The 24881-nt window shown below is 55.1% G+C and overlaps 2 protein-coding genes across 2 annotated transcripts in view; one reads left to right on the forward strand and one right to left on the reverse strand.

The window, feature by feature from the left end:
* The first annotated feature begins 1508 nt into the window (after positions 1–1508).
* On the forward strand, positions 1509–7789 carry FEM1B (fem-1 homolog B). The gene is made up of 2 exons (XM_005022963.4): positions 1509–1933; positions 4703–7789. The coding sequence occupies exons 1-2, from the start codon at positions 1686–1688 to the stop codon at positions 6336–6338; spliced, it is 1884 nt and encodes a 627-aa protein (XP_005023020.2). The 5' UTR covers positions 1509–1685; the 3' UTR covers positions 6339–7789.
* A 4988-nt stretch (positions 7790–12777) lies between these two features.
* The window catches only part of ITGA11 (integrin subunit alpha 11), a 37638-nt gene continuing 25534 nt past the window's right edge, over positions 12778–24881 (reverse strand). Inside the window, exons 15-30 of the mRNA XM_038184952.2 lie at positions 24614–24744; positions 23788–23954; positions 22515–22657; positions 21518–21628; positions 20862–20947; positions 19769–19976; positions 18481–18579; positions 17511–17587; positions 16586–16675; positions 15377–15467; positions 15181–15294; positions 14437–14523; positions 14144–14254; positions 13718–13813; positions 13383–13496; positions 12778–13043 (exon numbers count right to left, since the gene is read on the reverse strand). Coding sequence (XP_038040880.2) covers positions 12972–13043; positions 13383–13496; positions 13718–13813; positions 14144–14254; positions 14437–14523; positions 15181–15294; positions 15377–15467; positions 16586–16675; positions 17511–17587; positions 18481–18579; positions 19769–19976; positions 20862–20947; positions 21518–21628; positions 22515–22657; positions 23788–23954; positions 24614–24744 — 1797 coding nt within the window. The 3' untranslated portion in view covers positions 12778–12971. The remainder of the gene's footprint in view (positions 13044–13382; positions 13497–13717; positions 13814–14143; positions 14255–14436; positions 14524–15180; positions 15295–15376; positions 15468–16585; positions 16676–17510; positions 17588–18480; positions 18580–19768; positions 19977–20861; positions 20948–21517; positions 21629–22514; positions 22658–23787; positions 23955–24613; positions 24745–24881) is intronic.

A 24881-nucleotide genomic window follows, 5' to 3' on the forward strand; every position in this document is an offset into this window, starting at 1 on the left:
TCAGATGGTGCCACACTGGCAAACCTGGTCCAAACAGCTTGGAGTGAGGGGATTCCTGCTGAAGGCTGCAGGACATGAGGGATGGTGGCAGTGCTCCATCACAGGCACCTTCTTGAACACTTGGGCAGCCGTGCCTTTGGTTGCTTAAAAAAAAAAGCCTTCAAAGTGGAGGAGATCACTGATGTAATGGAGACAGGCTCTGCTGACACCGAGCGTGAACCCTGCTTGTCGGGCTGCAGCTCGGGGCCGCGTGTGCCTGTCAGGAGCTGATCCCCGTTGACTGAACACCGCGGCGCTGACCGCCTCCAGCCCGGCATCGCCCCCCCAATCTCCTCAGCGCTCGTTTTGGCGATGGCCCGGCCAGCGCTGCCATGCATAATGCAGGGGGCCCAGCTGCCTCGCGACTTTCCACCGGGCTCTGGTTGCACGGCGTTAAATTAACTATTCATACGGCCCGACACCGTATCCCCTTCAGCACAATGGCACGTGGCAGGTGGTGGCGCAGGCTGGGGGTCGCCTATCGCTTTACTCGACGTGCCCTCGGCGGCACCTTGGGGTGTGGTGGGGGCTGCTAGGGGGTCCCAGTAGTGGTGGAGAGCCCCCGTTTTGGTGGTTGGGGTTGCCTTGGGGTCGCCTGTCGCTTTACTCGACGTCCCCTCAGCAGCACCTTGGGGTGCGGTGGGTGGTGGGGACTGACAGGGGGTCCCAGTACAGTGGTGGGGAGCCCCAGTTTGGTGGTGGGGGCTGCCAGGGTGTCTTGGCTTGGTGGTGGCGGCTACTGGGGGTCCCGGTTTGGTGGTGGGGAGCCCCAGTTTGGTGGTGGGGGCTGCCTGGGGGTCTTGGCTTGGTGGTGGGGGCTGCTTGGGGGGTCCTGGTTTGGTGGTGGGGGCTGCTTTGGGGTCTTGGCTTGGTGGCCACGACGTGCTGAGGGGAATGGCGAGGGCACACCACTGATGGGCTGCGCAGCAAGGACTTGGATCTGGGGACGAGGCTCTGAGGCCGGGCACACGCAGCCCACAGGCGGGTGGGTAAAAACTGCCGCTTTGTTCTGTAAAAATAAACACACAAAAAGAATAATAATAAAAAAATAAATTCAGCCTGAACCCAACTGCCAACAAACCCAACCCAAACCCAATCTGAGCTGCAGGGCCCAGGCCTGAGGAGGGCAGGAGGAGCCCCGCAGAGGCTGGGAATGGACCCGGGGTGGGGGGGGGAGGCACAAACCCACCCCCCCCCAGGCCCTTGCAGCCCCCGGAACTCCCGTTCGCTGCCTCCTGTTGCCGGCAGGGCCCGCGGAAAAGCCGTGCCCGCCGCGGCCCTTCCGCCTTCCCCTTCCGGAGTCGGCGGCGGGGGCGGAGCGGCCGCGGACGCCCGGTGCCCGCCGCGCTCCCGGCGCTGCCCCCCGGTTCCTTGGACCCCCCCCCTCACCCCTCACACCCCCTTCCCATAGCCCGGGGGTCGCGGGTTCGAATCCCGGCGGGGACATCGGCCCCGGGGATGGGCCTGGGGTGAGGCGGAGGGCGGCGGGTGCGGGCCCCGCCGGGCTCCCGGCCCTCAGCGTGGGGCTGGCCGGGCCGCATGTGCCCCGAGGCAGCACGGAGCCGCAGCCCGAGCAGGGAGCCGGGGTGGTGGCGGCTGAGGAGAAGAAGAAAGAGAAGGAGGAGGAGGAGGAGAAGGAGGCGGCGATGGAGGGGCTGGCAGGGTACGTCTACAAGGCAGCCAGCGAGGGCAGGGTGCTGACCTTGGCCGCCCTGCTGCTGAACCGCTCCGAGAGCGACATCAAGTACCTGCTGGGCTACGTCAGCCAGCACGGCGGGCAGCGCTCCACACCGCTCATCATCGCCGCCCGCAATGGCCACGCCAAGGTGGTGAGGCTGCTCCTCGAGCACTACCGCGTGCAGACCCAGCAGACGGGCACAGTGCGCTTCGACGGGTAGGTGGAGGGGTTTTTGGGGAGGTCATGACACTTGTGTGGCTCGCCCGGCCTCGTCCCCGAGCATCGCATATGTAGGGGATGAGGCTGGGTGAGGAGGTCTGGGTGCCACGGGGGTGAGGCTGGTGGCCAAAAGGGTTTTTCTGTGACGTCACATGTGGTGTGGGGTGGTGTTTTGCGCCTCTGGAGGCACCAAGTGAGGGTTTGGCCGCAGCTGGGTCAGGGAAGGGCACGAGGTGCGTGAGGGGCGTCGATTCTTCATCGCCACCCGTCATTGTGGGGATAGGCAGGAGGGAAAGGTGGTGACCAGGGGGGAAAGGCATCCAGCAGGGAAAGGTGACATCCAGGAGGAGAAGGTGGCACCTAGGAGGGAAAGGTGGTGGCCAGGAGGGACAGGTGGTGACCAAGGGGGAAAGGTGGTGGCCAGGAGGCACACATGGCATTTTAGGGCAGGAGCTATGCAGGGAGCTGGGTACACTGGTACAAACCCCAAACCCAGCTCTGGTGAACAGCGGTGGTGAGAGGCAGGAGAAACGAGCACTGCTCTGCCACCAACACTGCTGCTGAGCCCTCTGAATGGGTTGGTTTGGGGAGATGCAGCCAGGTTGTTGCAAAAAACCTGGTTATAAACACATCTTGGTCTCCTCACAGCATCACTGTGAACTTTTTGGCACATCACTAAGCGAGCACGGTCACTGTTCTGTCACGTTTTTGGAGTAATGCTGCTCATCCTCCCATTAAATCTGCACAGAGTTGTGCTCACACCTCCCTGAGCTGTGCTGCCGTGACCTTCCTTACCTCTCCTGTTTATAACATCTCCCACAACGCTCACCAAGTAGTTGTCCCTACGTCATGCTTAAAAATACGGCTGACTAAGCCCGCAGGTACGTTGTTGGCCCTCTGAACAGCTTCAGGTTTTGCAGGTTGCTGACTGCCTGCAGCTCCCATCAGATACCGGGCGGGATCACACCGGGCCCTCCCGGTATCTTTCATCTGGCTCCAGCTTTACGGGCTGTAGCTGTGTCTGCACAGCTCCGCCCAACGCAGGGAGAGACAGATTTGGTTCTGGCTTGCTGAATGAGGGGCAGGAACTGGCTTCCCTCTGGCTCTCTGTTCCCTCTTCCAGTCCTCTTTTAACAAGTGGCTGAGACTCCCTAGGGTTGTGCCTGCCCTGATGTGAGATAAGGGAAGTTCTTCTGTTGGCAGAGCAGGCAGGGAGAGCTGTTTCCCCCTCTGCTGCTGAATTTTCTTGCCTGCTGAGCATCGATGGGGTGGCGATCTGCTTGCCGGAGCCTCTGCCTGACAGAGACACAGCTTAAAGGAGGTGTTGTTTGGGATACAATGGGCGCAGTGTGCCGTTACCTCTTCCCTGGCCTCAGTAGGAGTCACAGCCTGCTGAGAAGAAAGGCAGCACATGATCCCAGCTCATGCTTGGCATGATTTTCATTTTTGTGATAAGGTGGCACAGAAACCCCACTGGGTTGGGCTCCGGGCTTTCGACTCGTAACCGGACCTGCAGCACACCGATAAATTACCTTCTGTTTGCTAGCGAGCCTTAGATCCTGCCTTAGTGCTTCAGCACAAAAGTACTTTAATGTGGTTATATTGGTGCAAAATAAGGCACTTCTTGCAGTGAACAAAGGTAGCCACGTTGGTTCCGCAGACATCTCTGCCTGCCAGAGCTCTTAAACGGCTTTTCAAGTGTTGTCTGGAGGTGCTGGGCTTCCAGACGGCCAGGCAGCTGCTCCTGTGCAGCCACGCGAGGGCTTTGGAAAATCATAAAAATTGCAGCCCAGCTTCACGTTGAGTCGGTGTCCCGTGACATTTTAATTTTGGAAAATGTGACTGGACATAAGGAAATCGGATATTTGTCCCTCCTCTGCGCCTTGGGATGTGCCTTGAATGTATATTAGCTGCACCGCCTGCTTCTGTGTTTAAGGGCTACTTCAAAGGGCTGGGGGGAATGGAAAGGCCATCAGCCTTATCTGTGTAGGTAACAGCGCTGCGATTGGGAATGGGACCAGCTCAGGAAGCCGTGAGGTTTTGCTGAAGTTTGCTGTCCCCACGTTCACCAGTGCCAGCGAGCTGTCTGCAAGGCCGTAATGTAAAACAGATCTGCGAGGCCGTCCAGCTTCGCATAGCTTCTGCTTTTGTGAATTTTACTTTATTCCTCGAGTTCTGCTTTTTTAACCCGCTCACCGGCCTGTTTGCAGCGTGCTCGCTCACACCAAAAAGTGTCGGCACAGCGGAAGGGGTGGCAATTGCAGAGACCCAGAGAAGTGATTTGAAATCCCTAGGGCCAGCCTTGCTGCCGCAGCCGGGGTATTGCCCAGCTGTGCTGTTACCCGTGCCCAAGTTCGGAGTCTCTTTGTCAATAGCTGAATTTAAGCTTTATCCGTTCCTCTAACGTGCCAGCTTCTGGCACAGGGGATCAAAGGTGTGGTAATTTGCTGTAGGCTGGGGGCTGGAGCTCGCAGGTAGGATCTTCAAAGCAGCCCGGGAAGCACTAGTGCAAGCTGTGGCTAAATCCCCGGGCTGCTTTGAAGTTCAGCTCCCATCTCTTCTTCCTTGAGGAGGTCCCTGTGCTGGGTAAGGCTCCTGTTGGCTAATTCACCAAGTCCCCTCGCTTTTAGATTCAGGGTAGCTGTAAAATACCTCCTGGTGGCTGGGTGCCTGCCTGTGGCGCAGCGCTGGGCTCTTTTTTAGAGATCCCTCACTCTTCTCAAAGCGCAGCCCTCTGACGGCTTCTTTCTGCCCTTCCCTTCTCAGCTTTGTCATCGATGGAGCGACAGCTCTCTGGTGCGCAGCTGGGGCCGGGCACTTCGAGGTGGTCAAGCTGCTGGTGAGCCACGGCGCCAACGTCAACCACACCACGGTGACCAACTCCACTCCCCTGAGGGCCGCGTGTTTCGACGGCAGGCTGGACATCGTCAAGTACCTGGTGGAGAACAACGCTAACATCAGCATCGCCAACAAGTACGACAACACCTGCCTCATGATCGCGGCCTACAAAGGCCACACGGACGTGGTGAGGTACCTGCTGGAGCAGCATGCCGACCCCAACGCCAAGGCTCACTGCGGCGCCACGGCCTTGCACTTTGCGGCTGAGGCCGGCCACCTGGAGATCGTCAGGGAGCTGGTCAAGTGGAAGGCGGCGATGATGGTCAACGGGCATGGCATGACCCCGCTGAAGGTGGCCGCTGAGAGCTGCAAGGCTGACGTGGTGGAGCTGCTGCTGGCTCACGCCGACTGCGACCGGAGGAGCCGGATCGAGGCGCTGGAGCTGCTGGGCGCCTCGTTTGCGAACGACAGGGAAAACTACGACATCATGAAGACCTACCACTACCTGTACCTGGCCATGCTGGAGAGGTACAGAGACAGCGAGAACATCATCGAGAAGGAGGTTCTTCCACAAATCGAGGCCTACGGAAACAGGACTGAATGCAGAACTCCTCAGGAATTAGAGTCGATAAGGCAGGACAGAGATGCCCTTCACATGGAAGGCCTCATTGTGCGGGAGAGAATCCTGGGCTCGGACAATATCGATGTGTCTCACCCCATTATTTACCGGGGGGCTGTGTACGCAGACAACATGGAGTTTGAGCAGTGTATCAAGCTGTGGCTCCATGCCTTGCATCTGAGGCAAAAAGGCAACAGGAACACGCATAAGGACCTCCTGAGGTTTGCCCAAGTCTTTTCTCAGATGATTCACTTAAACGAGCCCGTTAAAGCCAAGGACATCGAGAGTGTCCTGAGGTGCAGCGTCTTGGAAATAGAGCAGGGCATGTCCCGGATCAAAACCACCCAGGACGCTGACATCCACACAGCCATGGACAACTACGAATGCAACATTTTTACCTTCCTGTACTTAGTCTGCATCTCCACCAAGACCCAGTGCAGCGAGGAGGATCAGTCGCGGATCAACAAGCAGATTTACAACCTGATTCATCTTGATCCCAGGACGCGGGACGGCTCCAGCTTGCTGCATCACGCCGTCAATTCCAGCACGCCCGTGGACGACTTCCACACGAATGACGTCTGCAGCTTTCCGAACGCGCTTGTCACAAAGCTCTTGCTGGATTGTGGTGCCGATGTGAACGCTGTGGACAACGAAGGAAACAGCCCGCTCCACATCATCGTCCAGTACCACCGGCCCATCAGCGACTTCTTGACATTGCATTCCATCATCATTAGCCTGGTGGAGGCTGGTGCTCACACAGACATGACGAATAAGCAGAAGAAAACCCCCCTGGATAAAAGTACAACGGGGGTGTCTGAAATACTCCTTAAAACTCAAATGAAGCTGAGTCTCAAGTGCCTGGCTGCCCGAGCAGTACGGATCTATAACATCAGCTACCAAAACCAGATCCCCAGAACTCTGGAAGAATTTGTCAAGTTTCACTAGGCCACATAAGATCTTTCATGGTGGTGCTATCCCATCACGACATCCGTTGCAGACCACAGAATATATGTGTGTACATGGAGTTGTGTTTCTCTCTTCTGTCACTTTGGTTCCTTTGGATTCAGTCTGCAGCCTCAGTTCTCATGCAGATCTTGGGGGGGAAAAAAAAAGCCACAAAATTTTCCTGTAGTCAAATCTGGTGTTGGAGGTTTTGGTCATTTCTTTTAATTAAACAAAGTAATAACTGTTTTGTTATCTCTTGTTTTTATAAACAAAAGGAAAAGATTCCTGATATAACTGGTGCAGAATGTTTTGTTTCAAACACACGTCTCTGCTGAAGATTGCTTTAAGTAGTTATACACAAAGGCACTTCTGAAAGCCCTTGTCACGCTGCTGCTGAGGCAGTAGCTTTACAAATTTTAAAACTTCCTGAAGTGAGGTAGGATTAAAAAAAAAAGGAAATTACGTGGTAGTTAAAAATGAAGTCTCAACATACAGAGCAGTCCGCTGCTCTCATACCTCGCCGTCTTTTTATGCCTTTCAGTTAATGCTGAAGATGTTGGTAACATCTGAGTTTTATTTTATTTTTTAAATTAAATTTTGAACAGCAGTTATCAACAGCTACAGAAGTAAGGAATGCTCTGTTAGGAAATACAGGTTTAAATTCAGCTGTGGTGTATTCATCTAATAAAAGTTGAAACATCAAGCTCTCCGCTTCCAATGCTACAGTAAATACGGAATAACTTTTGAAAAATGAACTTGCACATTGATCTAAACGAACCAGAACCATGGTTTCTTTTTACGTAGCTAAGTTGCTCATATATAAAGAACATGCATGGATACCTAGAAATTTTATAGGGTATTTGTGTTTGTGTGTGTCCCAACATTTCAAAATGCTTTCAACTTGTTTTTGTTGTTCCAATGATCAACACGCACCTTTTTTGTGACTCAAAGTATGTAAAAGTGCACTCTGGATTCCAAATGCTGTATCTTCCTAATGGAGTAGTCTGTCGCCAAAGAGAGTCTTCCTTTGGAGCGTGATACTGCTTGAAGCTGTTTTTTCCAACAAGCGTGGAGTCTGTGCCTCCCCGAATTGGACTGGAGAATTTTTCATGATTTTTACTCCTTTCATTATGAAAATCTCTATTAAAACTGATTTTTAAAAAATTGTCCTATCATAAGATCTTTTATGATAAGCAACTGATTGTATATTAAAACCGTTGCTTGAGAAAGTACTTCTCCTTGGTAGAAGTTGCAGATGCTCCAACAGTAAAATGTCACTTGTTTTGACAGGCTACTGAGAACTCTGTTTATTTTAAACGCAGCTTTTTAACTGTCAGAAGATGAAAGAATGTTCTGTAGGTTTTTTTTAAACTATCCGGGTAGAACTTTAAGGCAGGATTTGGGCACACGTTTCTATTTGTATTACAAATAAATAAACATTGAATGTGGAATTAGTCTGTAGCTCTAATTTTTGCCTAGTGCCAAGAATAGTGTCGTGTAGACTGTGTGATGCTGTCAGCCTTGGCTGTTGTGTCTCCTGAATGGGAAGTGCTTTAGAAACACGCCGGCTTCCAAGCTGCAAACTTTATTCTGCTGGAAGCTGCCTCCTAAAGCGAAAATGTGTCTGTCACTTACATCTCAGGTAGGTTGGAAGTTTCAAAGACACGACGACTTGCAGCTGAAGGTCAGGAAAAATGGCAAAGCCACACTCAGCCACCTGGGGCCTTACAGCATAAGCGGATGTTCCCAAATAGTTAGGAAGGGGTTCATGTTCCTGCAGGGGGCTGCCCCAAATGTCTTCCCCTTGCTGAGATGCATCAGGAAAGCTGCAGTTTGTGTTTTGCTTTAAGTTACCGCAGTGATTTTTAGCCTGACAGGTGGAAATATAAAGCATATTTAACTCGTTGTGGCTCCTCGAGATGCGGGGATTGCTTTTATCTCCTGCTTGAGGATTGCATCCGCCACTACTGAAGCTTTGCCCCTGCGCCTCAAGCACCTTGTTAGCAGGCACCAGCTGGCTCTTGGCAATGCTGCTGGTGGCTGGCTTGGTTAAAATGAACCAATACCTGAATCAGTGTTTGTGTGCTACACAAAAAGTCTTCTGTTAACCCATGCCACGTGCTTGGAAGCCAGCTTTGATGCCGTGCTCTGCCTTTCTACGTTTGCACACGTATAATTGATAACGTGCATACAGCTAAAATGGGAGCCCGTGGTCCTTGAATGGATTCGACCTGGGAAAGGGGGTGGGAGGTGGGGAGAGGGCTGAAAGCTTTTAGGAACTGATGCTGCTCGCTGTGTAACAAAACGGTCTGGGTTGCTCTACTGGAAATCACCACGAGTTGCTGTGCTGTTGATTAAGACACTATTTCCTTGCACTGTTTTTCTCAGGACCTGTTTCTGACATGGAATAATCTCGGTGTTGTGTTCTTGTGAAATACCTGTGTAAAACCGCTCCTGGAACAAGCATGCATGCTGAATGTCTGTAGGTAACAGTAAGGTCGAGGAAGCTGCTCCTCCCACAGCTCTGCTTTTTAATGAGAAAAAGAACAAGTTACACCAAACAATCTTGTGGACAGGCTGCTTCTTCCTCCCGTCCCATAGCTTTGGTCTGATCCTTTCCTGCCGGGGCTGCATTGCAGGGTATTTTCGGAGGTTCTGCTTTGTTTGTGCCGTTCCTGGGATGATTTCAGTATGTGAAGACCTGAAGAGAGAGTGTGCCATTACCAGGAGCAGCGATAAAACTTGTCGGGGGGGTTGGAAAGAGTGTTATGGGGAGGGGAAGAGCCCGAGTCCCGGTGCCAGGCAGGAGGCTGCGTGGCGTTAAAGCTGCTCGTGCGCGCCTCAGGGTTCGGCACAGCCCGGCCCTGCTCCCCCAGCCCGGCCCTGCACCCCCAGCCCGGGACCTTCCCGCTCCTTGGTCTGGAAATCTCTTTTATTGAGCATTAAAAGCTGAAAAAGTGCCCTTGCTGTCTTTGTGGGAGTTATTTAAAGCTCTTTATAAAGCCATGTGTGAGACGCACAGGAAAAAGGAGCCGTGTGCTATCTCCTCCGGCAGCGATGGCTGGGTGGGCGCCTCACTTTTAATTTTTTTCCCCAAAAGGAGAGCCCCAGGTTTTGGGGTCAGCAGGGTCTGTGCTTCAACCCCAGTGCAGCGGGGACACCACATGGGGCCAGGCCTTCCCCACACCCAGCCCAAATTCTTGCTGTGGGAGGGAGGTGCAGGACCAGGCCCTGCCTCGGGCTGTGCCAGTTTGCAGAGCTAAGGAGGTTACTGAAGAGAAAGAGGCGACGTGTTTCTTTCCAATGGGCTTAGCAGGGCTCATTTCATTTTGTTACACCTTCCCCAGGTGCGACGGGGTGGGGAAACACTTGGTGACCCACAGTAACTGCATAGAGCAGCTTGGCTGCCATCCTGCGCTGCCTGAGGTGCGGTGACAGACCCCAGTGGTGTAAATGGGTGGGCACCAGCTTTAACCACAGACCCCAGTGGTGTAAATGGGTGGGCACCAGCTTTAACCACAGACCCCAGTGGTGTAAATGGGTGGGCACCAGCTTTAACCACAGACCCCAAGGGTGTAAGCTCTAACCAGGTCTCAGCTGGGCAGTTACAAATCCTCTCCTCATGTTAACGCGGGCACTGAGGCTTTAAAGTGGCCCCCTGGGTGCAGCCTCCCCATGTGGGAATCTTGTGAGACCCAAGCCAGAAACAGCTCTAAGGGGTGCTGATGACTTCTTAGCGCAAATTTTACCAAAATGCCTCATTTTGGGCCTGCACAGGGACTTTGTTCTTGCCGCGGGCAGGCGGTGCCCAGCGAGGCCCAGGGGCCAGGCCTCTGCCTGCGGGCATCGGCTGCTGGGCAGGGGGCAACGGGGGTGTAAATGTATGGATGTGTAAGGGGGGGTGCACACGTACAGGTAGAGTCACAGGCACACACAGACACACCTCTGTGTATACACATGTAGATGCACACATCACAGACCTATTTTTATATACACACACCATATATGTCTAGATACACACATACATACACATAAAAATACGTATATTTAGCTGCATGTGCACACATTCATTCAAATACACCCCCATATATCCCCGTATACACATGCACACATGGATATATCCCATACATACATGCATACATATACACATGTATCTATATCTATCTATATCTATCTGTATCTGTATCTGTCTATATGATATCTATAGCTGTATCTCCTGTAGCTATAGCTATCTATAGCTACATGTACTGCTATATCTAGATCTCCTTATTTTCCACAGCTTTCAGCTCTGGGAGACTGTGTTCCGTATTGTAGATGATGTGGGTGTGTGTATCTATGTGTGTCTATCCCACAGCTTTATTTATATATATACATATATATGTATATAAAATACACTCAGACTTCAGATACACTCTCTCTCACCCCCCCTTCACCCCTCAGTGATGCACATTCTCTCCTGTGATCAGGAGATCCCGAGGGGTGTCTGTGTATTTCTGTACATGTGTGTGCCCCCCATGTGTACGTACACCCCCTCCCTCCCCAGAGCCCCCCACACACTCGCCCTTGCTGCTGGGTGGCCGTGTGGCAGGGCATGGGCTGGGCCCTGCTTTTTCCAGCCCTGGGAGGAAATCCCTGCTGCTGCCATGCTTATTTTGTGGCATTGCAGAGCCACCCTGGTGTAAGACATCTTGAAAAACAAGCCAGGAATAGCTGCTTTGAGCTGGACATGAAGCTTAATGTTACAGTTCGGTGTTGATAAAGTCAAGGGAAATATCTGAGCACGTTTTCACACCCTGTGCACAAACACACAGCTTGCACGTCAGCCGCACACCCTGGAATAAAACCCCCAACTCAGCACCCATCCCGTCACAGAGCACCCATGGGTGCCATGAGCTTGGGTTTCTTCTCTCATGGGAGCTTTCCTTGCCCATTGCCTGCTGAAAGATACGGCCCTGCCATTGCTGATCTTGAGCTATTATTATTTTTTCTTTTTCAGACTGCATTGCAATTAGCATGGCTGCTATTTTCACGGCACCAAGGTCTGGGATGCTTCTGGGCAAAGCCTTGAACAGCAGTGAGACTTTTTCCCCAGGAATCAAGCTCTAGACTGATTTCAGTAGGAAAATTGGGGGATCCTAAGAAAGGAGAAAAATTAAGCTGCAAAATTCAAGCACTTTGGCGAAGGCAGCGGGTGCCAGCACCACACCAGATTTTGGCTCTCCGGGGCAGCCCTGCACCCCAGCCGGTCCCAGGGACAGCCACAGCTGTGCCATTTAGGATTTCCACCCCAGGTGAGGATGCCAGCAAAGAAAACCTTTTCCCACCCCATTTTATAGCATCAGTGGGGCTGATTCTGCAACATGCTGGCCCCAAACCCACAACCCCTGGCCACGTGTCCCACCTGACAGCATCCCTTTAAAAGAAGGCTGCAAACCCCTTGCAGCCCATAATAAATCAGTGGCAAACCTCAGCCCTGTGGTCCTCATCCCAGGGGTAGGAGCAACACCCTGAGTGCGTTGGGGTAGCAGAGAACGGGAGCAGAGGCTCTTTGTTTTTTTAAAATACCGTGTTTTTAATCCTTAAAAAATACTAGGACAGTATTTAACACACTTCATTACACATCAGGTGGACATATGCTTTCTTCTCCTTCATAAAATTAATATTAGCATAAATAATTCTGTTATGCAAAAAGAAAGATTTTTGTCGAACAGCACTGACCATCTGGCTTGGCGTGACACCAAATATATACACTTATAGTACACGTGCGGACCCTTGCTGGACGCAAGCTCTTCGAAACTGCTCAGTTTGTAGAAAACACTTTGAACTTTTTTTTTTTGAATTTTTAAAAAGATTTTTAAAAAAGATTTCTTGATTTTTTTTTCTCCTTTGCTTAAACAGGCAAATATTTCTAGAATAAGTATGTACAGCTGGACGCTGGAGATATGCGTTAAGGTGCTTTAATTTGCTATTATTCGTATTCAGTGCATCAAGAAGGCAAATTAAAACCTCCAGCTGATTGCTCCATGTAGCTGGTGCTGAGCAGTCCGAGAGCTGCGGCTTCGCTGTGCCCTGTGGGAGCCCCCCAGACCCCGCAGCCCCTCGGGACGGATTCATTATTTCCACCCAAGTTTGCTCTTTTTCCCCCCAGCCGAGAGATTCCCCTTCCTTGGGGCAGGGGAGCCCTGGGGTTTGACACAGTCCCACTATGGAAATTAAAAAAAAAAAAAAATCATGAAAAAATGGAAATTGCTAAAGATTGGTCCCCTGGGGATGCTGCACCTGGTTCACCCCAGGTTATGGGGTGCGCGCTTGCCCCGTCCCTTCTGCACCACTGCCAGCCCTGCTAGGGCAGGGCTGTCCTAAAAGCAGTTTGAACCCATGGCATAGGGGCTGGGTTTGTCTGCTTCTTGTTTTTCTTTTTTTTGGTATTTTTTTTTTTGGTGTCATTGGTCTTTTTTTTTTGGTGTTTGTCTGTTTTGGACCTGTTTAGGTGATTTCACACAAAGGGGTGCGTTCTCGTCTCGTCTCTCAGCCCCCAAGTCCCTCGGCATCGAGACGAGCATCTCCCGCTGAGCAGCGAGCGCCGAGGAGGGCGGCGAGAGGGGGCCGAGCCCCCCGGCCCCGCCGGGAGCATCACTCCAGCACCTTGGCACTCTGCTCCTCCTCCGCCTCTCTCCTGCGGCTGCCGCTTTTAAAAAATCCGAGCTGTAGGGATCAGAGAGAAGAGAAAACCCCGCTGTTACTTCAGCCTGGGGGTGCCTTGCTTTTCAAGGGGTGTTGTCAGGCAGATCAGGCCCCAGATATTAATACAGGGGAGGTGGAAAGAGGCTGGAGAAGGTTTTGATGCCCAATGGAGCATTCCCGGAGCTGGGACTGGAGGGTCCAAAGCTGTTTTCTTGCCAGGACCCCCGTGAGAGGAGGATGAGGTGGTGCTGGGGGGCTGTGGGTGTGGAGCTGGGGGTAAGGGGTAAGCGTGGGACACCACAGATGGGGGCTCTGCTGAGCCGCAGCCACCCAAAATAGATGGCCCAAGGGGCTGCTCACCTTCCAGAGTGCGAGCACGAGCAGCGCCAGGAGCAGGAGCCCCCCTAACGTGCTCCCCAGGATGATCCAGATGGGGATCTGCGACTCTTCCGGCTTGGAGATTTCAAATGTTATCTGCAAAGAGCACAGAAACGTGATGGTGGGGATGCTGAGGGTGCTCGAATTTTTGGGGAGCTGCTGGTGCCCGGCTCCAGCCCTTCTGCCATCCTCGGGGCTTTGCCCTGCGGGGTCAGGGCTCGGTGCTGCAGCCTCCCCAGAGCTGCTGGGGCTGCGTGGCACCGTCCTGCCCCGCATTTTTTGTGGGTTTCCCAGCCTGGGGGCTGGTCCTGGCTCACCTGGCGGCTGGGGTCCTCCTCGCGGAAGACGAAGGGGCTCCCGAAGCGTCGCTGGAGGGCGGCGTTCGTGGTGAGCTTCAGTGACTTGAACTTCAGCTGCACAAAGAGAGGCTGGAGCTGAGCACCAGGCGTGGCAGAGAGCCCAGCAACCCCGGCTGGGTGCCCCCTGCTGCCCCCGTGGCTTTGCCCCAGTTGATCGTGCAGGTCAGTGAGTGAGGGTGGTTAATTGCAGCAAGAAGGATTGCTTGGGATTAAATTCCCTGTGTTGGAATAAATAAGGTTTGAAAGAAGTCACCACACACATACCCAGACTTCCTGGGAGAGAGAACAATTGCAGGAGAAAATAAAAACAAACATGTTTGCACCAAGTGAGGGCTCCTCGGGCGTATTCCTCAAAAGCCACGCGTCTGCTTTGCGAGGACTTACTGCTTTCAGTGACTTCATCCACAGATTGCCACGCAAGTGCAGGTTCATCTCCTCGTTGGGGGCTAGTTTCACATTGCAGTCGATGGAAACGACGTCGGAGTTGCTGTGGTTCTGCAAGGGGGGAAGGTGGTGAGGTTGGAGCAGCACCCCTGCGGGCTCCGTGCCGTCCCCACGTCCCCACTGTGCCACCGAGAAGGGGACAACCCGTGGGGCACCCCTTCCATGGGGTTTCTCTGTGGTTTGGGGAGGCAGGGCTCAGCATGGGGCTGGGATCAGCCCATGGGGACACGTACCAGGAGCGGGGTGCGGGACAGGTCCTCCTCGGTGGGTGTGCTGCGGTAGTCGGTGGTGTTCCCCCAAACGTTGCAGGTTGTGTTCTCCTGGGGAGGAGTAGGCAGGGATGGGGACAAGGACACGCTGGTGTCACCTCCCTGTGTCCCATACCCATCCTGATGGGATGGGGGGACCCAAACCTCCCGGGGCTTTGCTGATGTCTGGGGATCTCATCGCTGCACCGCGGCCCCGCAGGGGGGACATGGGGGTGACCACGGTGTGGGGCACCACACGGGGCTCTCCCAACTGCTCTCATCAGGCTGCGGTGCTGCTGTCACTGCAGCACACAAAATACCCCAAAGGAGCCTGAGCTGCCCTCGATGCCCACCCCTCACACAGCTCTCCTCCTCGGGGTCTGCTCCGAGCTCTGTCGCTGCTTCTGCAGCCGCTCAAGCCCCCGGTGCGCCCCAGGCACAGCCGGCTCCTTCAAGACCCTCACGAATTCATTCCATACCGGAGGGAGGTCCAGCAGGGAGAGCTTCTTGGACCAAACCCGTTGGCTGCTGCCATTTTCCACGTCTCCAGCCAAGTGAACGCAGAGAGAAGAAGCTCAGGGCAAGAGCCAAGACTTTAATAGGGGCGTCCGCACCGCTGCGAGCACGGGAGGGGAGCTTACAGAGAATGGGGCACCCCCATCCCCACCTCCACACCCGCTGCCGAGGGACCCACCTGGATTTTTGGGGGCCGAAACCCCCCCTTCCTACCTGGTCCACCACGAATTCGGTCAGGAGCAGGAGGCGGTTGCCCGCCCTGGTGGCCACGGGGACGGTGAGCTTGATGGTCACCCCCTCCACGGGGAAGAAGCCCAGGTTCTGCAGCTGCGAGGACAAAGGACAGGGATGGGGGACAGGGGACGGGCAGGGTGACCACGTCCCAGCCCGGGACATCGCCCTGCTTTACCTTGAAGGTGCAGTGGAAGGGGGGGCCGATGCTGTCGTATCTCTCCAGGGAGCTGTTGGATTTGATTTCGTAGTAGTCCAGGCTGGACGCCCTGTTGTGACCGAGGAGGACAAGTCGTGATGGGGGCTCGGAGCAAGCAGAGCATGAAGAAGCCCCTTTGCACCACCCCCAGCACCTCCAGCACCTCGATAAGCAGCTGAAAACCACCAAAACCACCAAAACCACCCAGAGCCAGTGCCCCAAGGAGAGGACCTTGGGTCCGTCTGGCTGCTTCTGGGCTGGAAACCATCGCCTGCCTCTGCCTCACATAAAAAAGACAGAGGATTTTCATGCTCTTCTGCAGAATTTTCCCCTTCTTTGTAGATTTTTTTTTATTATAACGGAGACATCCAAGGCCTTGCTCGGTGCTTTGAATCTCACATAAATCAGAGGAGGCAAATCACATTTATATCTGGAGGCTGGAGAGCGGGGAGAGGAGCCAGGAGCACCCGATGGGCGAGCTGCCCCGGCACAGGGCCCCAGGGCTCCTTGAAACGATTCCCCCTTTTCCTCTCCAGGATGCCCAAACTTGAGGCTTTTGTGCTATTACCTTTCCTCCAAGTTCTCCCTTCTCCCATAAAGGTGATTTTGGCATTTATTAAATTGAGAATCCCTCCCCCCATGGAAAATTTATGGAGTGAAGTGCCTTTATTTTCTGTGCCCCGCTGCCTCGCGCATAAAAAAAGAGTGGCTGAAGGTCTCCAAAACCTGCTAAGAATTACGGCGAGCAGTGCCAGGGAATGTGCTGCTTGGGCCCGTATTTTTCCTTGTAATCGGGTTAATAAATTATCGTCTATGCCTGAGCTCCCTTCTTGCTCTGGACAGCGGACAGACACTGCTCTAGTTGATGCCGGTGCCCAAACCCCTTCCATGCGCGCCCTCCCTGCGTCCTTTTGGTGAGATGATTTTAAGTGGCGTGGCTACCGGCCCAGACACAGCTTTACAGCCCCGGCACGGGCTGCTAACACATGCTATGACCATTAATACCTACAAAAAGTCGATTTTCCCCCTTAAAAAAAATCGCACTCACACCTTATTTAATAACACCCTTGTGTCCAAGTGCCGTGAAGCGTGCGGCACCTCCCTGCTTCTGGCTGTCGGTTTTTCTTTTTTTTTGCCCCCAATTTTGTGCTTTCTTCGCACCCCCCCGAGCCCTGTCCCCCTGCTCACCTGGTGAAGAGCAGGTCGGCTTCGTACTTGAGGTGGAAATTGAGGTGGGCGACGTTGTCCTCCTTGGTGCTCTCCTTCTCCTCGCTGTCGCTGAAACACCAGCGGAGCATGGGGTGAGCACCTCCCGGGGGGTTATTTTTTTTTGGGGGGTGCAGGAAGCACATGGGGAAGGGCTCAACTTCTGCTTTATGGCCAAGGCTCAAAAAGAAGCAATCTTACTCCCTTTTATGATCCCAAGGCCATAAAAGCCAAGCTTTTGGAGGAAGGTTTCACACGCAGCAGCAGCAGCAAAGCGGTCCCGCGCGCACCAGCCCCGGCAGAGAAAACCCTTGGCTGCTCTCTGCCACGGTGATTGATGGAAACGAGAAACAAACCCTAACGAGGTTTCACTTGGCTGTCAGAAAAATTTACCTGCGCGAGACGAGTGAGTGAGGAGGGTTTGGCGAGGCTGCTAGGAGAGGTTTTTCCTGGGAATATTTGCAGCTGAGCGAGTGGCTGCGGGGAGCAGCGGTGGCCAGAGACCCTTTGTGCTCAGCGCAGGACCTGGCAGTGACTGCCCGGCCTTCCCACACAGGGGAAAAATGAGGATTATAATCTACAGGTAAATAAAAATAGCCTAAAATAAAAATGCAGGGCTCTGCAATAACCTACAGAAATTGGGTTTCCATGCGGGTACTCCCTGAGGAGGGTTTCTGGATGCCTCCAGCACCACCTACAGCTATGCAAGCAGCAAGCCCAGCACCAAGCAAAGCACTGCAGGGTCTGGCCCCCCCAGCAAAACAGCTCCAGCTGCAAATGGAGAGGGGGGGGGGAAGGCAGCAGCAGCTTGGCTGCAGTGGGAAAGGTGGCAGGATCAGGGCAGGTGATGTCCCAATGACATTGCAGACCCGTGCGAAGGCAGCAGAGGGAAGAAGCAAGCGTGAACCTGTTGGCAGTCAGGTACATCTCCATGCTCTGCAGGAAAATTGCCTTGCTGAATTCAAAATCCAGGCGAAAAGCTACCTGCGGGGGTTGGAAACAGATGGGAGAAAATATTAAGGGGGAAAAACCCCCAAGTGCCAGCCGGGGGGGTGCTGCTGGGCTTTGGGCAGAGCCTTGCCCTCCCCGTGGGAAGCGAGGCCGTGCCGGGGATACGCAGGATTTGCTCTCTGCCTACGCCGAGCTGCATTTTTTGCTCTGAGGCTGGAGAACAAAAAAAAAAAAAAGCATCCCCTTAAAAGAGGGAAATCTCCGGGGGACCGGCAGCGAGGGGCCGGCACCGCACATCTGCAGCACGGGGTCCGCTGGCGGGGGACGGAGGCCAACAACAATAAAATGTGATAAATGTCACATCTGCGCGAGCCGTGGCAATGACCTCAAACTGTCTGGGACGGCACAGCTGATTATAATATTAGCGCTCCTGCTGCTCGCCGGCCAAATTTCCATTTCCAGCTTGTCTTTGTCTTGGCAGGACCTGGCCTACCTGATGCCACGCAGATGCATTCCCAGCCCCCGTAGGTCATGGGGAGTCGGGCTGCTCCCTCCTCGCACATGGCCACAGGCATCCAAGAGGGGTTTATTATTTTTTTTTTGGGAGCTTTAAAGCCCAGAGAGGTGCCTGGAGCTCGTCTGTCATTTTCGAGCTCCTGACAGGCGAAGGCTCTGGCCGGACGTGGTGGTTGGAAAGATTTCATCACGAGGGGCTCGGGCGGATGCCTGCAGGCACGTGGGGAGGGCAGGTGGCATCTCACGGGGAGCGTGGTGGCTCTGTGTTTGTTAATCCGAGTCAGGAAAAGGCGCAGTGGAAAGGCAGAGTGGAAAATTTGGGTCCCGCTGGTGAAAATGAAGTGGCACCCCCCTCCCCCTGCACACCTGGGGCTCCCAAAGCGAAGCTGTTTTCGGGGGAACTGCCTTACCTTGGCTTTCGCTCGGAAGAAGGGGTAGCTCACGTTGCAGACTCGCTTGTTGGGGTGCTTCTCGTCGCTCATGCAGTCGATGTTGATGTCTGTGTCATCCTGAAACGGGATGAGGGGTGTTCACGACGTGGGGTTTGGCCACGGGCACCAGCCCCACAGCCACACACTTCACGGAGCCAGCCAGCTATTGTGCCTCGGGAGAGGGGCAGTAACTTTTGGGGAACACAAACAAGCAAGCAAAAGCCTCCCTGCAGGCTGGCAGGGCCATTCCTGGAGAGCAGCACCTCTAACCCACACCTTCCAGCCTCCCCAGTGAAATCCTCTGCCAAAATTCAGCTACGGAGATGAGCGAATAAATCTGATTATTCTTGGCACCGTGGTCAGGAAGACGATTTGTCTGTGATCACGGCTCACAGGGAAGCGTGAGATAACTACAGATGTTATTCTGCAGGGCCACTGGCTAAGGGGCAAGAATTAATTAGCTCGTCTCAATAATTGGGTGCCTGCTGCTGGGACGCCCTCCAGCTCGCCAGCGGGGCTGGGGAGCTTTTGCCCATTGCTCCCGACCGGCTCCCTCTGCTTGGCGAGCTGCTTGATGGCAGCACGAGGCTTCTGCAACCAGATGAAAATGTTTTCGGTAACCGCTGCTGCGTTGCTCTCCCTGTTACCTAGCATCGTGGGCTTTTCTTCCTCTGTTAATTGGGAGGAACCCATCACCAAACGCTCCCCTCTCGCTTTGCGGGCGGCGTGCCCCACAATTTTCTGTTGGCACAGGGCTTAGGAAAACAAACTGTGGGCCACGCCACCCGCTGGCGGGTATGAAGTCACTGGGGGGGACCAGAGGGGGCTCAGCACCATCAGCAGCTTTCCCAGACCTCGCTGGGAGAGGGTTTGCATAGGGCTGGGTGGACGAGGGGCAGGAGCGGTGCCCAGGCAGGGTGCCTATGGCACGGAGCAGCGCTGGCCATGTGGCTACTGGCCCCTGTGTGCAGGAGGTGGACCTCAGCTGCAGCAATGCAGCCCTGACGGGAACTTGGCCACGTGCAGCGAGTATTTTTAAACCGTTGGAGTAGGAAAATAAAGAGGGGAAAATCGGTTCATCTGCATCTGACCTTAGTTCAGGCTCGGAAGATGAAAGCGTTTCTGTGTTTCCAAAATAAAGAGGCCACGGATGCTCAGGAGCCAAGCCCGTACGCATGCCAAATTTACGAGGGGCAGAGAAATTTTGGGCTCTGGTTTTGGGCTCCCCAGCTGAGCAGGGGCTCCCCGCACAGCCCCGGTGCCGCACCTTGGGGATGAGGCTGGCGAACTGGAGGTTCCTGGAGAAGGAGATGTTGAGCACGGTGCTGTAGGCGTTCTCGCCGCGGTTCTCCAGCGTCGCCTCCACGGCCACCCTCCTCCTGGTGCTCTCGATGACGAAGACGGAGGCGTCGAAGGAGAGGCTGAAGGAGGAGCAGGCGGGCACAGCCCGGCGCAGAGCCCTCCTGCAGTACTCCCTGCGGGAGGAGGTGGCCGTGAATCCCACGGGACTCGGGCACGGACCCTGCCCCTGGGACCCTGCCCCTGCCCGGGGGAGTTTAGGAATCACAGCTTCCTTGTGTGGACCAAAGAGGAACGCTATTTTCCTTCTGATTTTTTGCATAATGGTGTCCAGCTGTGTGGGACCAAGTTATCCACCCGTAATGCAGCCGAGGAGTAAAAATAAAATAGATCTGATGCCACCGACAAAGAGTGAGGACAGCATTTAGCTCCAGCCAGGCTGAGATCGCCGTCCAGGGAAGTTCACCAACAGACTGCAGAGGCAGAACACGGAGTGATTTTGCAGACTTGGTGAGTGCTTGGGCCTTAATTTTATTTATAAAAAATACGGGGAAAGGAAATTATAAAAGGTTTCACATCAGGGCTGCCTCCTCCCTTTAAGAGCAGAGCAGCCAGGGCGCCGTTTTGAGGGAACGTGTCTATTCCAACGAGTAAACCCAAAAGTGATTTTCTCAGCAGAAATCACCCTTCTACCAGCTCTGAGCAGAGGTTCGGGCTCCTGTGCTCCTGAGGGATGACCTTTAAAAGCTCCTTAAGGGATCAGACCCAGCGTGTAATTACTTCTGCTGTGTGAGTCAAGCCTACGACTGCCAGGCGGGTAACGCCAGCCTCGCATTTCGTCCCCTGTTATTTACTGATTTGTCTTTGGGGCCCATCACCACGGCACCAGATATCAGGAGCTTTGTGGGCTCCCTGACCAGACACCAGTTTGTTCCACCAGCAGCAGGAGCAGAATTGTCCCCGGGGACCAGGTCCCAGCTGCTGGTGGTCACTGGGGCTGCAGAGCCCCAGATTTAGGGAGCCAGATTTAGGGGGGAGGATGCTCGGTGGAACCCACTCACATGGCACTGGGCACATCGCTTCGGGCGTCGAGGACCAGGTCAGGGACGCAGTGCTCATCCTCGTTGCACCCATTCCAGAACGGGACCTGGTGGGGACGACAAGACAGCGGGGTGATGCTCTGTGCCCTGGCCGTGAGCCGCAGGCTGCAGGGGGTCCTGGACATCTTGTGATCACAGGAGGGATGGGGGTCACAGCCCCAAGACAAAGCAGCAGATGGTTCCCCCAGAGATAAGCCCACTGACCAAGCTTAGCCCCAAATTGGCTTTTCAGCTACAGCTCTGCACACTGGTGTCCTCTACAGTTCCTGAGCCCCTCCAGCTTCCAGCACCCCTGCGGGACGCTAATCACTCCTGATATGCACCCAGCCTTCAGCAGCTAAGCTCCCCTTTTCTCCCTCCACTTAAAGCCACATAAAACTGGGCAGGGGCAGACCCCAGGGCAGCACCCCACCTGCCGGGCAGCCAGAGCTCTGAAATCCCACAGCAAAACCACCCGGCAGGGAAACAAGAAACGGAGATGCTCAGCCTCTGGAAGAGCTTTGCAGGATTGCCCTTGCTGGGTGGATTTTGCTCAGCTCCAGCTGCCAGCAAGGATTCCTCCCCCGCTGCCCTGCAAAGCCCCTGGTAAGGCCCCCAGGGGAGGGAGCTGCACGTACCGAGACCTTGAGCGAGGTGGGCCAGCCGTCGTCCAGCATGGGGCCGCTCTCGGGGTGCTCCAGCTCGTAGTCGACGGAGAACGTCACCGGCTTCACGTAGTCAGCCGTGTCCTGGGACAGGCAGAGAGCACGGCTGAAAGGGGCAGGACCTCTCCCAGCTCCCCCCGTGCCTTGCCCCTAACGCACGAGGTGCGCTGGGCTGCTCTGCACCGAGCTCCTTCTGGAGCTCAATCCCCGGCTCCGGCTCCAGAACCGAGTTTCCCAGAAGTTCATGGCAGTTCAGGCTGGGGTTTGGGGCCGGGCCAGTCTGGCAGCTCAGCCCTCGCTGGCTTCTGAAGAATTCTCATCATTCTCTGGGAATGTTTGATTTTGGCCAGGTTTGTGCATCAGCTGTTCCCCACGAGCCATGCCGAGGGTTTTGCTGGCTCCTGCGCTTAGGGAGATGAACCTGATGGTCTGGGCTGCAGAGGATGAGAGCAGCGGGGGCTGGCACGGGGATGCAGTGGCTCCCGACGGAAAATAAAAATGAATTTTCATGGATTTTGGAGCAGGAGGACCAGTCTGATCCAGGCACTGAGTGCACGCTGTCCCTGGTGCATGGTTAGTGGCTTGTAGAGGAGCGCACGGAGCAAGCTGGGGTGTGATGCAGCCCGTGCTGCAGCTCCGCGGCCCCAGTACACCCCCAACCACATCAAACCCAGCGTGAATAAATCCAGGCTCATGGCCCAGGCTTGTTTCCAGCCACTTGAGGCCATCGACACCCCCACCAGTGCCCTGTTGATGCATCCCCACTGCATCACTGCTTTGCGCGAGCAGAGCGGCTTTGCTGGGGCAGACACAGCCCCGCAGAAGAGGCTCCCATCCCATCCCATCCCATCCCATCCCATCCCATCCCATCCCATCCCATCCCATCCCATCCCATCCCATCCCATCCCATCCCATCCCATCCCATCCCATCCCATCCCATCCCATCCCATCCCATCCTGTCCCCACTTACCAGCACGTGGAAGTGGAGCCTGTCGCAGTGCTCCTGCCCCGCCAGCAGCACCAGTGCCTGGTGAGCGTGCCGCTCCCCGCTCTCGTCCAGGAGAGCCCGCGGCGTGTACCGCCGCTCGTCGATGGTGGCATTGTAGTGCAGCGCTGCAACGAGAGCAGGGCGGCTCAGGGCTCTCCCCGTCCTCACATCTCCTGTGCACCGACCCCGGGTTAAAAATTGGGCTTTTGTGCACTCCAGTCCTGCTGGCAAGGCGCTGAGATGCCTCTAGGGGTGGAGGGCAGGGGCACGCCGCGGGGAAATTTGATTTGGCTGCTGTTGCCTTTAACCCGAATTTCTTTGGAATAAGCATCCACTTTCCAGGTCAATCCAGGAACTTCAAGACCAAGTAAAATTAGTGCAGGATATATAAATATTTGGCTCATATGTCCACGTGCTGGCCTGTAACCCTTCTGGAGGTACTGCTGTGCTCTCCCCGCGGCTTTGCTGCAGATGTTTGCTTCCTGCAGCGCAGGGGCAGCAGCCGAGGGTCCCCAGCCGGTGCTGAGCAGGAGGAATCTGCACCCACCACAGCACCATGGCACAAAACGTGCAGGGAAGCAAAGAGCTGGCAGCAGCACTGCCCACAGGGAGGCATTTCTGGGTAGAAATCACGTGAAAATGAATAAATTTGGCTCTGCTCATGACCTGCTTTTTCCCGTGCCGGAACGCCCTGCGAGAGCGATTGCTGCCGGGTCCCGGGGGCTGAGCCGCCCTCGTCCCCTCCTGCTGAGCCACGGGCACCCCCTGGGTGGGCGCAGGGTCACGGCTACGTGCGGGGCTTTCAAAGCAGAGCCGTCCAACCCGGCCGTAAAGATCCCCTGAGCCATTCAGCAGGGCGCACATCTGGTCCGCAGATGTGTCCCGCGGCAGGGGAAGGATGGAGGAGGTCTGCGGGACAGCCACGTCCCCTCCTGCCCTGCCGTGGGGGCTGCGAGGTGCTGAGAACAGCGCTGTCACATACATCATGGCCAGGCAAGCCTGGGACAGAGGTGAGAGGAGGCTGAGCCCTGCCAAGAGTTTGTCCCTGGGGAGCTCCTTGGCATGGCGCAGCGGCGGAGCGGGGTCCCCGCTATGCTAGCCAGGAGCAAAAAGGGTTTGAGGCTGCTGGTGGTGTGCACAACCCAAACACACCAAGCTCCTGGCTGGTTCCCCGAGCTGGGATCTCCCTCGGGGCTGGAGAGCCCCGTAATGAGTGATTTGGGGGTTTTGCAGCACCAGCAGCCCCGCTGCTTACCCACGCTGGCTGTCTGGAAGTGGGCCGAGAGGAAGACGGCGGTGAAGCAGATGAAGGCCGACATGCAGGTGGCATCCTTCCCGTTCCGCTTGCAGTCCTTGGTGAAGATGTTGATTTTGGAGGGCTCGAAGCGGATGCTGGCGTTGATCTGGACGACGCTGCGGGACCTGGGGGGGTGAGCGAGGGCCGGGAGGTCGCTGCAGCACGGGGCACCCACGCACGACTCAGCAGCCCCTGGGAGGCTCCCACGTCTCCAGGGGAGCCCTTTCCACACCGTTCCCAAAGGCTACCACGAGGTGCTGACCTGCCCTCAGCTCGGCTGTGTAATTTTGGAGGAATAAATTCTCCAGCATGCGTTGGCCTCCTGCTTATGGCAGTGAAGAGGCTGAGCACTGAGGGCAGGATTCGGCCCCTTGCACCCACATCAGCGTGTCTGGAAGCCAGCCCCGGGGTGGGTGCAGGTGGCACAACTCTGCTGGGGCAGCTACCTCCGTCCTAACAGCCTCAAGGGGCCTTAAAAATGTTAATCAGATTGGAAAATACCGAGTCGCTTTGTTAAGTAAGGAGAGAGGGAATCTGAGCGAATCATCACAGATGAAATCACTGCTTTGAAGCTCTTGGGGAACTAACAAGGAAATTGCGCACAAAACAACCCCGATGTCCTGCTAGGGCTCTGCTGCATCTGAAATCCCCTGGCCCTGCTTGGAGAGGGGTTGTTATTCTGGAAAGACGGGTCGGATTTTTGGGAGGTTACTTCTCCCCTGGAAACGTGAGCGAATTGCAACGAAATTGGGGCAGGGGCAGTGCCAAATGAGACGCAGCTAACCAGAGCAGCACGGCGTTCCCCAGAGAGCCGACAGCTAAGTCCACGAGCCCATCTTCGTTCATGTCCAGCTGTCCATGGATGCTGCATCCAAAATACATCAGGCCTGGTCCGAGGTCTGCAGCTGCTATCCGCTGAAAAAGCAAAAAAAGGGGGAAAAAAAAATAATCCAGCCTGGTTTCCATCAGCCCATGAAGCTGGCCTCCAGCCGCAGCCGCACGGAGGGGGCTTCACACGTGAGCAGGGGCACACTGAGGGTCACTGTGCCAGT

This window comes from Anas platyrhynchos, chromosome 11, assembly GCF_047663525.1.
Source record: "Anas platyrhynchos isolate ZD024472 breed Pekin duck chromosome 11, IASCAAS_PekinDuck_T2T, whole genome shotgun sequence".
NCBI classification, from domain to species: Eukaryota; Metazoa; Chordata; class Aves; order Anseriformes; family Anatidae; genus Anas; species Anas platyrhynchos.